This window comes from Numenius arquata, chromosome 5, assembly GCF_964106895.1.
Source record: "Numenius arquata chromosome 5, bNumArq3.hap1.1, whole genome shotgun sequence".
In the NCBI taxonomy this organism is placed as follows: Eukaryota; Metazoa; Chordata; class Aves; order Charadriiformes; family Scolopacidae; genus Numenius; species Numenius arquata.
The window spans coordinates 44,311,190-44,327,344 of record NC_133580.1 but is presented as its reverse complement, the minus strand read 5'-3'; the positions used below and the strand labels follow the sequence as shown (position 1 = coordinate 44,327,344).

Here is a 16,155-nt window from a genome sequence, read left to right as displayed (position 1 = left end):
CTGGTAAGAGATTTTGGTTTAAGAAAACATACACTATGTAAGGAGCTGCTTTGGAACAAACTGAATAATTAAGCAGAAAGCCATAAAACATCTACTGCACTCCTGGTAGCTGTCACAGGTGTATTACAGACTATTCTACAAAAGAATACAAAAGGTTAGGGAAGTGCTAGCAGAGCAATAGTAATAATGATCCACAAAAATAATGTAGTCATGCCGTTATCTGTTGTTAATTAGCTATATTTAACGTACTAAGCAAAAACAGAAAGCGTGCATGCTTGTTTTGCTTTAGGTATCTGAAAGACACTGAAATGTACTTTGACAGAGCATTTGTTGTCTTGATGTGGATCGTTATTATTGAGGAGAAACTATAAACAAAAGAGAGAGAGACCAACGTAAACCATTCTGTGAATGAACTGAAACTTAGAGAACTGTTGCTTTTGGGGGGATTCACGTGATGATGAAAATGGAAGTCACTTACTATAAACATCCAACCTGGCAGTGCAAGACACAATCCCAGCCTCGTTCTTGGCTGACACGGTGTACCAGCCCGCATCCTCCTTTGTAGCTCCCTGAATAAGCAGGCAAATGTAGCCGTAGTTATCCTGGTGCATGCTACACAAAAGAAAAGAAGAAAATTACTATTTACATTGCAAAACAGTGTAGACTATTTTAAAATAATGTTATGATAAACAGAATCCTATTTACGAATTATAATCCACTTCTCATTAATGTGGAACTTCCCCTGAAATTAGCAAGTGGAAAAGAAAACTTTGAGTATGCTTGACAATTTAATCCTGTTTTGAAAACTAAGAAGCAAAAATGCATAAAGTAACTTCTCTTTTACAGTTACAGATTAAGACATCTGGAAATCTGATTTAAGTAGTAGGGACACCAGAATTTACCCAGTCTTTTTGGGGAAAGGATAAAAAAAACTTAAGGAATGAGGTACTGAAGTACTCTTAGTTATATAGAAGGACAGCAATAATTTATTACAGTGTCGTATCAGTAATGAGTTCCTTTTCTCACAATATATCATGAGTTTGCACTTATACATTCCTAAAAAATGTTATCAAATATTGATCAGTTTATAGATCTTAGAATATCAAAAACCCCTGAATGTTAGTTGCTTAACTCCGCAGCAGAGTTGGGGATCCGGGTTCCTGCTGAGAAGCAGACAGCTTTACTTAGGAACCTCAGTTTTCACCAGTAAATTTCTCTTAGTTTAGAAGAGAAAACCTGCCTCTCCACATGCATAAAGTGCAAAGACAGTTGTTTAAGGATGGAAAACAGAAGTAACACTTTCATTCTAGTGGAGCCACCAGGCTGGCTGCAAGTTTGAATGAATGTCATAAATTATGACAATAACTAGTTAATATTTATGAGCTGCTGTTCACACAAAGCATTCTTAAGTCCTTCTTGGTTTTCATTTGTGTTAGAGGATAAATCATGATTGAAGTTATACATGGGGAGATTATTGTGAGCCAATCTAACCTCACTCGGTCGGTGTTGTATGTGAGTGACTCGTTCTCTTTCTTCCAAAATATCTGAGGAGATGGCTCCCCCGAGATTCGACACTCCAGTCGCACTGGGAATCCCTCGGTCACGCCTGTGTTTTGTAGCTTCTCTATGAACACAGGTGCTTTGTGTACTTCCTTAGCTGTGAAAATAAAGATTGCAGTCGTGTTCACACTACTCTGAAAACACAGCCTTTCTTTCAGCAATGTGCTAAAAACCAATAATGAAAAATCTAAGTGGCAGGAAACTGAAGCGTTGCCTGCATTAATGACAAAGTCCAATTTGTTCATCTGATGAAAACAGTCGCATCAGTATTTTTATAGGGAAAAAGCGAGTGCTAATAGAGCTGAGTGGTTTCCCCCGTCTCCCCAAAGGAATGGAAATGTGGAGCATGATAAACTGGCTGCACAATGCTTGTTAAACAGCGCTCCTTCATCCTCCATTAAAGGATGGGCTTTTAATTATAGAAGGAACTGCTTTACCCAGAGGTTGGAGTGGCACTGATCTAATACACTGTGAAACGCGCCAACCACGTCATACTCCATTGGTGGATCTGGGTCTGCACAAATTGCCATTAGAAACCCCATTCAAGTAAATAGTCTGGTTTGCGGCCTCAGCTGTGGCAACAGCCCTCTTTTCTTAACTGTGTGCACGGGGGTTACCTGCCAGGTTTCCTTTTCTTACCCCCACCCCTCAACCAGCTCATTTGACGGCACTTTTCCATTTTCATGTTACCCGCCCAGTGCTCGGTGTGGAAGCTGAGCGTGAAGAGGTTACCTGCAACAATGAGCTCCAGGCTGAATGTGTTTTCACCGGCTCGATTGCTGGCGACGCACGTGTAGATTCCAGCATCTCTGGCTGTGACTGGTTCTATGATCAAGGAGTGCACACCGTTCTCACGCACCAACATTTTGTGAGAACTGTCAGGGCGAATTGGTCTTCCATTAAGCTGCCAGCTTAAATCCGGAGTCGGCAATCCACTAACCTTAAGTGTAAACACAGTAATGGGAAATGGTCTTAGCCATACGAAACACTGGAGGGGTCCTGACTTGTTACTCCAGAGAAGTTTGGGGTTGTTTGTGACTGCAGGTGTACTACAAGATTTAAAGATCTAATTCTGACCTGAATTACACATTGACCCAGTTGTATTCGTTTACTTACTTTCTGGCCAACTCCCTGAATTCCATGATGTCTTATAGGCGTGACTGAAAAAAGATCAGTGTATAGATACGCTAGAAGCTAAATAATAATACATTGCAAAACAAAAGGCAGGTGACATCTTTTGTCTTTTTTTTTTATTGTTTGTTCTTCACATAGAATGAGAAGATACTCCTTCCTAGATTAACTTCTTGTGGAGAACTTGCAGACAAAAAGATGTTCGCTGACTAATTATTGAACTCTGAGTTCCATTCACTTAGGTGTAGCCTAGTGACAGCACCGCCTGCTCTAGTTAATGCTCGGTCTGTGTGAACAAGTCCTGTACTTTTGAATTCCGTGCCGTTTGCTCTTGGGACTGCTTGAAAACAAACAGCTTCTCCCAAATATATCAGCATAAAGTAAACAGATGTAATTCAAGCCTTAATTAATTCTGTTAGGCAAAGTCATAAATCAAGACTATATTGTTTGAAACTTTTTTAAGAGGGGATCGAAACTCAAGTAGTAAAAGCACATTGTCTTTATAGTGTGTGCTGCTCCCCTCCACACCCCAGCGCAGCTGAAGTCTAAAAATCACTTTACTGTGAGCTGTGAGATTTGCCTGAAGCACTTTCATTGGAGGGGAGGTGAACTTTCATTGTCCATAAGCAGCGAGATTAATTAACCAATTAACAGTCACTGGAACCGCCAATAGGTGAAACAGCTTTAAAAAGGGACTAACTGGGGTTATGAGTTGGCTAATGTTACCGAAAGGTTGCCGCTACCCTTTGCGTGACACTTGCCTTGCAGTCCATTCTGCACAGTTTTCCTTCTTGAACAGTCAGGTCTCCGGGAGCCTGCAGAAAATGAGGCCGGAAGAATCTTTCCTGAATCGGTTCGTTTTCATCACCACTGTCCCTTGATCGAGATCGTGGTCTTAAAATAACATGAAATAAAGGTAAATTATTTTTTTTTCTCTGCTAAATCAGAAGAACCAAAATCACTTATAAGACTGCTTTGAATTTTAAATCACTTCTTTGACCTAGACCAGAATCACTCCATATTTACACACATACACGGGTAGCATTTGGCTCAGACTGAGTTAATTATTACACCGTACTTATTAATTACTTTCCTTTAATTCACATGATCTAGAAAACAATCTTGCTACAGAATAATTGCTTGTAATAACAATTCATTTACACATGATTGATAGTATTTTTGTTTAGAGTTATTTTATTTGTATTTCAGTGATTTAAAGACTAAGTCAGTCGGCCTTAGCATATAGCTTCAGTTCCCCAGGTCTGGTGTCCTTTGTATTCAATCCCTTCACTGTTGCTGATTATACCAGAAAGTGCATGTACTGGTCGCTAATTATGTTTACCTTCCAGAGAATAACAGCAGCTAAAAGCTAACTCGTCTCAATTGGGAAGAGACTTTTCACATCGGACTTATTTTTCATCTTCTCTTGCCCTGCACGACTGAAGGCCACGCAGAAAATTTTGTGGATTGAAGCGCTGTGGGTATTTACTCCTCATTTAACAGTTCTGGGTTTTTTTTGTTTGAGAGATTCTTGAAGCACCAAATTGTGGTGTCAAAACAATGAGAATTTCCTTTGTGAGCAACAGGAAGAAGAACTTTGGTCGTTAAACTGTTCTTCATAAAGGTATTGTAAAAAGTTTAATAAAAAATAACTCCTGTCCCCAGAAACAGCATCAGTCACCTTAAGCTTACACAGTGGCATTTAATCCGTTTTCAACATCGGCTATTCTTGCCTGTTCATTTAATCTATTGAGTCTTTTTAAGTGGTTCCCTGTTTAACTGGATATTTTCCCAATTGAAATTAGCATTATTCCATTTGTGTTATTTAGTAATCAAAGACGCTTGTAATTGAAACAGAATTTTGGATCCGTTTTTGTCCTTGCCTGATCAACTCCAGTGGATTCCCTTGTGGAGCCGGCTGCTGCCTCCAGTAACACCCTGCTGCAGCAAGAGGAGCTATTCAAATACCCTCCAGGGTAACATTAGCAATGACACTATAGAGGGAAATTTTCTTTTCTGAATTTTCTGTTAACTTTGGCCAGCGTTTCAGTTTTGGCCAGCGCCTGCAGCACCCACGCTGCAGTATTACATGGCCATACTGCATTTTCGACTGCCCGGGGTGTTTCTTGAGGTTAAAATAATTCATAACAAAAAAAAACCCCAACCTTAAGCCCCCCACCAGTTAGATTTGGAAAGCAAGATGCTGTACTACTGTATGGAAGATAAACGCTCCAGCTGCGCGCTCGGCTCCACCGAGGTTAAGTTTAATTGGGCTTGCTTGAATTTGGTTTATTTTGTACTTCTGTCTTGTTGCCCTTCTCTCTATTACTGCTCTGGTTGCATTCGGACCAGTCATCACTTTTGCTACAGTATTATCTGCCACAAATAGATAAATCCTGACTCTTTAATGATGATCACAGGCTTCCCACAGCTCTAACTAAAGGCAAGTGGGGGCCTGGGAGAAATCTAGCCCGTACCGGTTACTAATGTAGGAATGGAGACTGAAGTGGGGGAACGCAGACTGACGTCCTTGCACACGCTAAACACTGATGTGCCTCTTCAGTTGCCCCAGTCCAGGGCTTAAGCACCTGGTGCTTTTTGCCACTTGGACGTGCCTAAAGCTGCTTCCATGGCTCCCGCATTGCAGCCCCTAAACGAGCGATGCTGTGCTCTAGTTGCACAGAGCAACGCTGTGCTCTGGTTGGCACGTTCCTGACCAGTTTGCAGACATCCAGGCCTCATCATCACAGAATGATCACAGAATGATCACAGAATCTTCATGGTTGGAAGGGACCTTTGAGATCATCGAGTCCAACCACACATGTAGCTGGGACAGAAGACGGATAGTGATAAAGAAAAAAACCATACTCGTATCCTTTGGTGATTAGTTCTGCAGTCCCAACCGGAAATGATGGTAGCTAGTCAAGCGAGTGCTCCACAGTGCAAGCAACCCATGCAAAACCTGCCTTCATAATATTTACGTACATCCCGGCTAGATATTGCTGATAAGCTGCCAGTAAAGTACAAGTAATTAGTGCCTCCTAATGTCTTGCAAGGCCGAGCCAAGCAGGGTACCCAGCACCACAGAAGTGGGAAAGTCCTTCTGAAAGCCACCAGCTCACTGCTGCAGCTGCATAAAAAGGCAGCACTGGTCAAACTGGGGGAAAAAAAAATTTACACCAAATGAAATGGAAAAAAGGTTAGCAGTTTGCGACCTAAGATTTTTTTTTTTCTGATAGATTGTTCTTGAATCGTGAAAACCAAGTTTTCCAATTACACATTTGAAAGGAAACCTAAATCAGCACGGTCTTTAGTCAAGAGTCAGAAATAAATAATGCATTTCTTTTTACCTCTTTGTAAATTTACCTCTAAAATTGCAGACTCCTTTTAAGCCTTCACGTTGGGAGGTGAAACTAGGGTTATTATAATTCTAAAACAGTTTGTGGTTTTTAAAGAAATAACGAAATGGGTAGAGCCAAGTACTTCAGATGTCTAGGAATGGCAAATTGCAATAGACTGGAATGACCTTGGATTAGTTGTGGGTTCTGCAGAGCTCTGATGTGGGCATCGAATCGCAAAGATTAGTTTCAGCAACACTGACATCATGTGCTAAATGTGTCCAGGGGAGACTCCCCGGGTTGGTGTGGCGCAAGGCACTAGGAATTTCGGCGAGCAAGAAGCTGGGGAACACTTTATGACTGACCATATGATAACGATCACTAATTTGGGATAAAGAAAAAGGATCAGTTTGAACTCAGTCAATTGAGAGCAGGGGAAATAGGAACAGTTCTCTTTTAAGTCTTCCTTAAATCTCATGCATTTTAAGATTATTAATTTGGGGTCTGGCTCAGTGCACGCAAGACAGCTTAGGTGCTACAGTGTTGAGCACCGTGTCATTCAAGGGAGTGAGCCCAAGCTTTGTACACGTCAAACAATTCACAGTGTCCTCCCCTCGAAGTAATGCTAAGGCGGCAATGTTTGCAAGGTAAGCACATTTCAGAAAAATACATTGAAACAACTACAAAGAGTGTTTTAAAATGGCTGTGACGTAATGAGGATGACAAAAACCAGAGTTCTGCCAGAACACATTCTGTAAGAGATTAAAAATACTTCAGGAAAAGCCTGTCAACAGTATAACAAATCATAAAGTTCATTAAGCTAATAATTATTACATTTGTAAAAGGAAAAAAAAAGTTTTGTTATGCTCAAGCAGAAAAGCGTATAGAAATAATAGCGTGATGTCAGAGGAGTATTACTTCTCAGGAGTATATGGCAATACACACGACAAGTATCATAGTATTTGGGGAGCACGATGCTGGGGTGTGTCGCCTTAGAAAAGCCCAGGGTGGGAGTCTGTCGTGGGAAGGTTTTACACGGTCACGTTTCATGTTTCCTCGGTGTCGGGAGAACTGGCTGATGGGAGTAGTGGGAAGTGTCACCAAACAGAACCCGTATCCTGCTGAATCCTCAGCAGAAACAGCCCTTCTGTGAGTAAAGAGATCAGGATGAGCCCTTCATGTATGGTAATTTTAGAGGAAATAAGACTCCCCAGTAATTGCCCTAATTTTAATTAAACTGCTATATGAAAATCTCTTATTTAGAATTCATTACACTACTGGACACCCAACCAAACCACAGAGCCTGAGGGCTCGTCTCAATTAGAAAAAAAAACAGCGGCTGTAAACAGCCTCGTCCTTCGATTGCATTTGGAGAGATCGAAAGACGAGCCTCCCCTGTTATCACCCAAGGGTTCTGCCCATCGCAGAGAGGGAGAGAGAGACGCCCACATTTTACCCTTCAGCAGGATGCAGAAGTGTCAGCTGCTCACTAATCCCTTACCCAGACCTCGCTTCCTTTCTCCTGGCCCTGTTTTTAAAGACGTACCCCTTTCTCACCCTGTGCGCACTGAGTCAGCTGAAACCGGACTCTTGATGGCAGCTTTTCCCCTCAGGGATTAACAGAGACTTTTCATTTTTACCCACAATCTGCGGGTGCCAAGTGCCTTATTTACTGAGCGCCAGATGGACCCAGCTTTCGTGGGCTGTTCTCAGGGCGCAGCGATAGCAGGATATTCCCCTCCATGAGCAGCCTCGGCTTTGGGCTTAACAGGCCTGAATGTGAAGCCGTAGAGGGGGAGTTGGGGGGGACGCCTCAGTGAGAGCTGGTGGGAATGGTGGGAAACGCTTTCAGGACTGCGGGAAGCCCAATTTGGTCCATGCAGGAATAAGGCTGATAAGATCCCTTAAACAACCAGCCTCGCTTCTCGATACTGCCTAGTTATCAGAGCGGGTAAGGGAGCCTGTTCGCATGTAGCAGTTCTACCGTACACACTATAATTGTTAGAGGAATCATTTCTTTATGGCACATTGACTGTATGTAGTTACATCCATCCTGTATATTACAGTTGGGCAATACTGAGGTTGTGTGGCCATTGTGACCATTAAGCAAAACACGTGCCTCATCACAGCAGAATCCGGAACCGGAGCCCTCTTATCCCCTTGAAAGCAGTTCTGCTTGGGTAACTAAAATGAATTTTTTTTGTATCGTCTAAAGATGTCTGAGCCGTGCTAAATAGCCTCATAAATGCTTTGGGTAATGAAAAAGAAGTATTTGAAGGGAAAATTCCCTTATATGGTCCAAAACCATAAACCAAAGCTTCATATGTGAATAATTGTAAACTCACCAAAGATAAGTTTAATACTTTATTTCTGACTCATAATTCCTTATAAGAACTTGAACTGAAATCACTGAAATACTAAAATATTTCTAATGTAAATCTAATAAACTTATTTGGCATGCAGCTATTTCTGCTGTTTCTTTAAATGAATACTTATTAAAAGCTGCAGAAAGTAGAGGTTCCTAGTAGAATCCAGGTGAGATGTTTTAAAAAAACATCTAAGTGACAAGGGCCTTCCTTAGAGATAAAGAGTAATTAGCAGGCATCCCAAAGAAAGGAGGAAGAGACAGGAAAAATTAAAGATACTTAAAAGTCACGACATTCCAGAGGTTGTTTAAACTTCTGAGCGTGCAAGCTTTGCAGAAATTTTTAGACAGTAGAGGTCACATTTCTTCCCAAATGCCGTACTTTTAACTCACATCCTTACTTCACATTCTTTATCTTATCATCATAATTTTGTAGAACACTTATTATTAAAAGAACAACAAAAAAAGAAGCTTTGAGTACCTTCTGATGTGAGGCTGACCAGAGGGTGACCAAGGACTGCGGCCTCTTTGATTTACAGCTTGAACCATCAGCCTGCCCGTGCAGCTTATTCTGCCCTGTTGTGATGATGGAGAGGAGGAACATTAAAATACTTAAAGCAGGCAATATGAATAGATGTTCAACCTGATCTCTTCTTTTTTGCCCACCTGCTACAGAGTCTGTAATGCAATCTCTCCTTTCACTAAGTCATTGAAAAACATTTGTCAGGATACCTTCTAACACTGAGCTATTTTATCAGCTTCCAGTCTGACACAGGACAGACTGGAACAACTGTGACTATAACAGAGTCATGGTTAAAACGGTCCACCTGAAAGTTTTTCTTTAAAAAAATTATTTATAAGTTCCACTGGCAATTAAGTCCTTAAAACAGTATATGGACTGAGTTATTGATGGGGTGGAAGGTTTCTCTGTGTATGGCAAGTGGACAGAAAGCCAAGACAACTACTTGAAGATCGGTCACTCATGGAAATGGTACTTGGAAAATGTTGGAGGTTAACAAGAGAGCTGCTGCCTCCAAAGTGGATCCATCCCCTTGAACTGGGGCAGCCACAGCTCAAAAAATAATCCATGAATGTAAAAACCCAAAAAATTGTACAAGTACTTAAAGGGTCCTCTCTGAGGAGCGAGCCTGGTTTGGGGGTAGGAGTCGCACCAAAGCACACGACTGCACTGGTGGCCACTGGTGAGGGTTCAGTCCGCTTGGGTTATTTTCAGCGAATGAGATGATAGCCTTCAGTAAAACACGGGCTCTGTGGTATTTAATCCCCATTTTTCTCTTTTGCTTTGTTTCTTATGTCAGAATAAACTGTTTTGGTTTTTAAAAGACAGATTGTCCAGCACAAGCGCTAGAGGTAACAAATTTGGGCTGGGACAGCCTGAAGGCAGAACTGGTGCCATCCGGGGCTCTGCAGAATTCACCGTGCAAGGGCTAAAAGCATCTGGTGGCATTAATAAATATACACAATAGATAAAAAAATAAAAGCTATACATAAATAAACAGAATACTGTAGTAAAAGTGCATATACTTTTATATAACAACGTGATTTTAATTTTAAAAGCAATAGTTTTAACTTGCTCTTTGATAAATGTATAGAAGATGTAGGTCTGTCCCTCTGCCCCCCGGCCTGGCCGCAGCGAGGCAGCAGCCACACCAGCATCGCCGAGTAGCTCAGGTCTAAGCTGAGCGCTCCGCACTCAAGTCTGTCAGCAAAAAAGCAACAAATATTTTTGTCACAGTAATTCAGGGACTGCAAATAGCTGTTCATTAACAACCGGTCAAAGCCCATCGAAAAACAATTTCCCTGGGCTCACAAGAGCCTTCTAATGGCAATGACCTCCCTGTTACTGCTGGACTGCTAGAAATGAAGTCTCTGTCCCGCTTTTATTCCCATGGCCCATTGAGTCCGCAAGAAAAATGCTTGCGTTAAAATAAGCCATTGTGCATGACCTGCAGCCCTTTCTTAAACAAAAGCTTTTTTAGTGCTACAAGGCATCTGGAACAAATACACTTCTATTCTGGGCACCACTGCATATTAATCTTTTTCTGGCAGGTGATGAATTCACACATTTTGGGATAATTTCTACGTATCTCGGTACGTGAAGGCATCACAAATGGAAACACAAAAGACAGTAAGGAATTTGGACATGGAAGAACAAGCAGGAAGCCAAAGATTTGGAAAAGTCATGGGCTGAATGGGAAAATGGTGAATGGGAAGTAATTAATGAGAAGATGGCCTAGAAAATGAGGGATAGTGCAGACTGAGGACTGGGTGCAGAGCGGAGAGCATGGGATAAAAGGCAAGAAGGTGAAAATAGGGACTCGACTCCAGCCCTTACAGCTCATGGAAAGAGACCAGTTAAGGTATGTAGCCTGTACCTAAAGGCCTGCAGCCGGCAAGGTGCTGTGTTTCTCTAGGCCTGGGCTCAGTTTGCTCTGGATAAAGTTCTACAGCAAATTTTACTGCAAACCCCAGCGGTGCGTTAGAACCTTAATTCCAGATCTCTGCGCTTTACACGGCAGGCGATGGTGTGGGCCCTATTAAGTACCACGGAGCATTGCCAAGGTGTGTCAACAACTCACTCTACATGCATAAATCCTGGAGCGTTAGTCCAGATTGTGAGATGGCATAAACTGGCAGAGCTTTAATCGACTGAATCCTTTGCTTTAATAAAATCAATTTCTATCAGCTAAGAATACGCCTTTTTGCTTTGTATTTTGGTGGCTCCAACAGCAATGATCAAAACACAGCAAGAGCCTAGCAGATATCTACCAGCCCATCAGAATCCTGATGCAGGCTCCTTCATATTTACGTATTTCGCTTTTCTTAAGGAAAGGTTGCCAAATTTGCCTAAGTTTGTGATAGCTTTGAGATGTGGACAACTTTCCATTAGAATTGGGGAAGCTGTGCCAAAATTATTTCCACTCGGGATGACTTAAAAGAATTGGAATCCAGATCTTTGAGTGTGAAAGGCCAGTACATTAACTCACAGCCCTTCTTTGCCTCCATTGTACTGTTAAATGCATAGTAAAAGCAAGCAAATAGTGGAAGAGATAAGTATATTTGCCTGGGAATTACACCGGGAAGAAATAATAGAATGGGCTTGGTGAAAGGGACAGATGTTTTGTTTAGGGGAGCCAGAGGAGGATGCTTCTGGTTCGTCTCCAAAGAGGGGGAAAAAAGCACAGATGCAGAATTTTATCATCTAACAAAACTGCTTTTTCAATCCCCAAACTAGGAATGACACAAAACCAGTTCATTTTGGTACATCTAAAAACCCACTAACAAACCAGTGTCATCAATGACCCGACCTAAGTCACTGCTGCGTCAGTGAAAGAGCATTATTCAGAATAACAAATGCTAAAAGGTAGCCCCTAAATATTCAGAGTCCAGTGCCCAAACGTAAAGGCAGTTTATTCACCAAGGTCAAAGACTTCGGATCACACAGTGACACTAGATGGGGACACTCTGCACAGGCACTAACACAGCACTCACAGGAAGATGAACAGAATTTGCTTCTTACCTTGAGCGTGTATGTATTTATGTATCATTTTTACACTTGCTGTGAATTTCCACAATTTAAACGGTACCAGGTGTTACAACACAATGGTCGCCTACGAGTAGAAGCTCCCAGCTTAAGAATTCCCTCAGCCTTATGCTATTTCTTTATTATATCTCTATTTCTATTATTTGTATACGTAGAAATAATATCTAAGCTCCCTGGATATAAGCACTGCAGTTTGTGGAATGTGGGCTGACGCTGCCATTGGGGTGGGTGTGCAGTCCCACACATTCACAAGCACAATCCCGCAGTAAGAGCGGGACTGACAGTTAAAGAGCAAGGCAGAACCGGCAGTGTCACGCTAGGTAACCTAGCAACCCTCACAACAGAGCACAACACTCCTCTTTAGATTAAACTCTGTCTCGGCGATACAGTTTGTTATTTTACAGTGTGATTCTACTCGCAGGCCTGGTCTTGGCAAGATATTTGGTGCTACAGCAGAAAATAATTCGTTACATCCCTAAAGTTATGTTGCTGCCTTGGTTTCTCACGTGCAAGTCTTTCCCCTCCGTTTGCTGTGCTGTGGGGAAAGCGGAGTGAAAACATTACTTCGATAGGATGTGTGAACTGCAAGTTTGGCTCTACCCAACGCTCCAGGGGGTTTCTGTTGTACACCTCGGCCCTTGTGTCAGGTCTGTGAAGAGCAAACAATCTTACAAAACCACTAACGCTCCAGGTTTCAGAAAAACATTGTTTAAGACTTCAGGATCAACACAGGAAACCTCCCCCCTACATAATAAGTGCTTTACAGAATTGCAGTCGCTGCCCAGTGTAAACCCGTTGAGGTGTGATATACTCCCACACATTTCAAGAAGTTGGCCTCAGTCAGTGAGTATTGTCAACAGAAGAGAAATGAAATGCCTGGATTGGGTTACTTCTCCTGGTAAACTGGATTTTTTTCTCTCTCTCGAGTATGTGTGCTATCCGTGCTCAGTTAGGATACCGAGATGTTATCGGCTGAAACAAACGGTGGAAGAGCGATTAAAAAGCAACACCCCTCCCCTCTGAAACCTCAAGCCTTAGGAAAAAACCTGCTGTTGAGTTGCTAATCTCTTGGAGATAGAAAGGTCCCACCCTACTGATGCAAGATCAAAACAGAAATCTAACTTACATACTTTATGGTGACTTCATCATTTAATTAAATCATGCATACGTAAGATGAGATAGTTTTCTGAAGATTTATATGTCCAGAAGCGTGTTTGCTCTGGAGCCAAACCTTCATTTACCTGTGGGTTAGCAGCCATAATAGTGTAATTCCCATCATCATCCAGGGTGGAGGCTGCCGTGTGCAGTGAGCAAGTTCCATCAGGTTCTCTCTGAATTCGGTAGTGATCGCTTCGCTTAGAAATTTGCTTCCCATCTTTAAACCAATAAATCTGCAGGAAAAAACAAGGCACGGCTGCTAAGAGGTGGGTGCTCATTGTCATCATTTCTCAATTAACAGTGCTAGCGAACCTTACCTGCTGAAAACCTCTCTGGTAGGCAGTAAAAGAAAACCGGTTTAATCAACTAGTAAAAGTGCAGAACCACACTCCGTGATCCACTTTCACTACAAGGCAAATTACAGATTAGCAATGGCTTAAAGAGGAAGACGGCAGCATGAACATTTACCGAATACGTTTACAGGTGGCTATGGGCTCTCCCCGTCCCAAGCAGAGAACAGCAGCCGAACGTTTCAAGAGCTGAAAATAAAGGTCATTACAAAGAAAAGTTCTATTTCAGAGAAGATTACTAATTTTAAATCTTTATTTCACTTAAACCTGAAGAAGTTGGAGAAAAAAACGCTACTGCTCTCTTTTCAGAAAATGAAAGCGCAAACCAAGGTAATTACAGGAATAATTAGTTCAATGATGAATAAAACAGTAGTGATCTCACTGTTGAAACCCCGGTTTCATCCCGTATCCCGTACTCCGACTGCCCTGGCCTAAAAGCCGGAAGAGGGTTGAGCAGCTCAGGCTGGCAAGGAACAGGTCGGAAGGCGAAGTGGCCGGCTCCGTGGAACGGTGTGACTGGAACCAGCAGTGTCACCCCAGGGTGAGGGGCATCCACAGAAACGGGCGGCTTTACAAAGCAACAGGAAATACTTCAAAGCGAGTCAGCACACCCATAGGCTTTCATAATTGTCCGCCAACACCAGTGTCGTTCCAACTTGTACAGAGCACTTACATGATCTATCAGGCAGAGGTCTTTTCCATTACTTTTGATACATAATTTTATTCTCTGGCTGACCCAAGATCTACTTTCAGCGAGCCAAAAAAAATGATGTATGCAGAATAATATCTTGTAGTAATCCACAAATTACACAAAAAACCATGTATGTTTTTAATGCCTCAAACTTGAGGTGAAAAAAAAAAATCAAATATTTTGATCTAGCTTTGGGGGTTTATTTTTGCTATATTTTAAGAATAATATAAAACCCCAAACTGAAATATGCAGGAATCAAAGAAAGTGGTACATGTATGAAAACACACACAGGAATACATGAAAAATTTTATATAAGGAAGGCTGCAGTCAGCTCCCCAAACCAATATTTGGGTGGAACATTATTTACTTGTCATTTCTGAAGCGTGTTATTACTCCAGAAGGTCAGTGGTGCTCAGCATTTCTGAAGTCACTTGTGCAGGTACCCACACAGTTTTTACAAGGTTCACTCGTCCAAAGTAGAATAAACGTATTTGTCCTGGTCACATGACTGCTGGGACTGGTTATTCTGAGGAAGACACACACATTTTCCTCAGTCTCATTCTTGAAGTGGGAATTTAGGTCTTACAGTGAGGAAAGGGAGCTGGCCTTCCAGTAAAAATGAAGTGACAAAGGAAAGCACAATTCCTGATGGAGCTTAATATGCCAGGTTCCTCATAGGTGCCAACATTTCAAAGCTCTAAATTCATTCACTTGGGGGGAAAAGTTAAGGATACACTTTTAAATCTCACAAAAAGACAATGGAGAATGTTTTGGAGTGAATGAGTGGAAATTTCCCTTAAAAATTAATTACCATGTATGGTTTTTATATTAACAAGCATTATGTGTAACTAGAAATGATTTCATTTCCTCAATAGCTGGTTCAACTTGTTTCCCATTTTGTCTGTCAGCAGCCTCACAGAGACTCTGTGGTGCTAACAAAAGATTTAGTCATGTCTTCTCATCCGCTGACAGAGCACTTACTGGAGATGCAAAAGATATTTGATCACTTCTACACACATGCTAATGGATGCTGGTAACAGCAGAGCTGCAAAAAATGAGTTTTAACTTGCATGCTTTACGTGTGTCATAACGTTGCTTGGAAATCTCCTGCATTAAGTAGTAACCATTTAATAAAATGCACTTATCAGAACTATCAGGAGACATGCCAGGATTTATTTCATGGAAATACATGCAAATATTAACCCAACCAGCTATCTAAACATCATGCATATGTTATCCGATACTTATTTCCACTAAGTTTAAAAGCATTGGCATCGCTGGGTTTTACTTATGAGTAGTAAATTCTTAATATTACCTTTATCTGACATGGAGTTAGTAAGTAAAACACTACCACTGCTGGAGACAATGGCCTGTGCAGTGAAGTATTTTCTTCCTAGGATACCTTTTAATAAATGTACCATTAAACTACGTAAGCACTGAACGCTGCATCTGGATTGCTTTTATTCGCACCAGATTTTCAGAAACCAATGTGTAATGACGAGAAATACAATGGAATACACAGCACAAAAGCGTTTTTGATCTTGGGCTGCACAGGCATTTTTAATCACTTAGAATTATATTCAGCCATGTGAAGAGCGAGCAGTACGAACTTTATGCAACATTCATGTCTCAATTAACATTTTGTATGGCGTTGTCCTAATTCTGAGGAGAAATATCACTTAGAAAGAGTACTCCACAATCCCTCCTATATCACTGCAGGTTCTCATTTTAATGAGAAAATTGTTTTACATTACACTGAAGGCTATAACAAAAGTAGACTCAGATTTAAAAAGTCGTATTTATGAAGACAGATTTTGCACATCAGTATTCAATTTACATGGCATGTTCAGGGGAAAAAATAATCAAGCCAATAACCCCGCTTAGAAAAATCCCTTGTAATGAATGCCAGATTTTAGAAACACTACAGTCCTTCCCAAAGCCATTCCTTGGCAGAGCTGACAGAATACTTAGAAGGGAGGAGCTTCGAGTTAGTAAAT

The 16,155-nt window shown here is 41.4% G+C and overlaps 1 protein-coding gene across 4 annotated transcripts in view; it reads right to left on the bottom strand.

Moving 5' to 3' along the window:
* Positions 1–16,155, bottom strand: part of PALLD (palladin, cytoskeletal associated protein) — a 198,928-nt gene that overhangs the window by 2,671 nt on the left and 180,102 nt on the right. For 3 of the 4 annotated variants that reach the window (XM_074147949.1, XM_074147948.1, XM_074147950.1), the window contains 6 exons: positions 13,201–13,350; positions 8,876–8,970; positions 3,453–3,585; positions 2,293–2,500; positions 1,492–1,657; positions 479–612 (listed from right to left, as the gene is read on the bottom strand). In XM_074147949.1, coding sequence (XP_074004050.1) covers positions 479–612; positions 1,492–1,657; positions 2,293–2,500; positions 3,453–3,585; positions 8,876–8,970; positions 13,201–13,350 — 886 coding nt within the window. Of the gene's footprint in view, positions 1–314; positions 366–478; positions 613–1,491; positions 1,658–2,292; positions 2,501–3,452; positions 3,586–8,875; positions 8,971–13,200; positions 13,351–16,155 lie in introns of all 4 variants that reach the window. The other variant, XM_074147951.1, reaches the window with a different exon arrangement.